Raw genomic sequence first — 1,548 nt, 5'->3', positions numbered from 1 at the left:
AGGTGACAGGGAGGTGACACGCCACCCCACCTGAAGCGCTGCAGTTTGTCCCGTGCCAGCCGCGCCAGCCGCTCCGCCCTGTCCCGTGCCAGCCGCTGCTGTCGCTGTCCCTCCTCCAGCTCCGCCTCTCTGTCGCGCAGCCGCTGTTGTCGCCTGTCGCCGATTTGTCGCCGCAGCTCCTCCGCGTGGTGGCGCTGCGACAGCTCCCGCTGCTCCTGCGCCACCCGCTCCTGTGCCAAGTGCTGCTGGTGGGCCCTGGGGACACGGGGACAGTGTCACCATCGGGGACATGGCTGGGGACACGGGGACACGGGGACAGTGTCACCATCGGGGACACGGCTGGGGACACGAGGACATTGCCACTGTCACACACGGGGACATGGCTGGGGACACGGGGACACACGGGGACACGGCCGGTGGCACTGTCACACACGGGGACACGGCGACATCGCCACTGTCACACACGGGGACACGGCCGGTGACACGGGGACACAGGGACACGGCTGGTGGCACTGTCACAGCGGGGGTGACACGGGGACACCACCACTGTCACACACGGGGACACGGCTGGGGACACGGCTGGTGGCACTGTCACACACGGGGACACAGGGACACGGCCACTGTCATTGTCACTGTCACACACGGGGACATCGCCAGTGGCACTGGCACACACGGGGACACAGGGACACGGCTGGTGGCACTGTCACAGCAGGGGTGGCACGGGGACACGGCCACTGTCACACACGGGGACATCGCGGCACTGCCACAGCCCCGGGGTGGCACCGGTGTCCCCAGAACCAACTGTCACCGTGGCCTCCACAGTGTCACCCTGGTGTCACCCCAATGTCACAGTGTCCCAGTGTCACCTCAGTGTCACAGTGTCCCCGTGTCCCCTCACCCCAGCGCGGTGACAAAGTCCTTCCTGTCCGGTTCCAGATGTGCCGCCAGCTGTGTCCCAGTGTCACAATGTCACAGCGTCACAATGGCACAGTGTCCCAGTGTCCCAGTGTCACAGTGTCCCAGTGTCACAGTGTCACAATGTCACTGTCACAGTGTCACCCTCACCCCAGCGCGGTGACAAAGTCCCTCCTGTCCCGTTCCAGATGTGCCGCCAGCTGTGTCCCAGTGTCACCCCGTGTCACAATGTCACAGTATCACAGTGTCCCAATGTCACAGTGTCCCAGTGTCACCTCAGTGTCACAGTGTCCCCGTGTCCCCTCACCCCAGCGCGGTGACAAAGTCCCTCCGCTCCCGTTCCAGATGTGCCGCCAGCTGTGTCACAGTGTCACAATGTCACAGTGTCACCCCAGTGTCACAGTGTCACAGTGTCACAGTGTCACAATGGCACAGTGTCCCAGTGTCACAGTGTCACAGTGTCACAGTGTCCCCGTGTCCCCTCACCCCAGCGCGGTGACAAAGTCCCTCCGCTCCCGTTTCAGATGTGCCGCCAGCTGTGTCACAGTGTCACAATGTCACTGTCACAGTGTCACCCTCACCCCAGCGCGGTGACAAAGTCCCTCCGCTCCCGTTCCAGATGTGCCGCCAGCT

At 64.0% G+C, this 1,548-nt stretch overlaps 1 protein-coding gene across 1 annotated transcript; it reads right to left on the bottom strand.

Moving 5' to 3' along the window:
* Positions 1 to 30: 30 nt before the first annotated feature.
* On the bottom strand, positions 31 to 1,115 carry LOC130588554 (cilia- and flagella-associated protein 45-like; the record flags this gene model as incomplete). The annotated part of the gene is made up of 2 exons (XM_057389463.1): positions 31 to 255; positions 1,066 to 1,115. Coding segments are annotated over 2 exons (275 nt in total), but the record flags the coding sequence as incomplete, so codon positions are not given.
* Positions 1,116 to 1,548: the final 433 nt, after the last annotated feature.

The sequence above is a fragment of the Malurus melanocephalus genome, unplaced genomic scaffold (genome assembly GCF_030028575.1).
Source record: "Malurus melanocephalus ecotype Western Australia unplaced genomic scaffold, MMel_1.1 scaffold_6424, whole genome shotgun sequence".
NCBI lineage: Eukaryota > Metazoa > Chordata > Aves > Passeriformes > Maluridae > Malurus > Malurus melanocephalus.
This window is presented reverse-complemented; position numbering and strand designations above follow the sequence as displayed.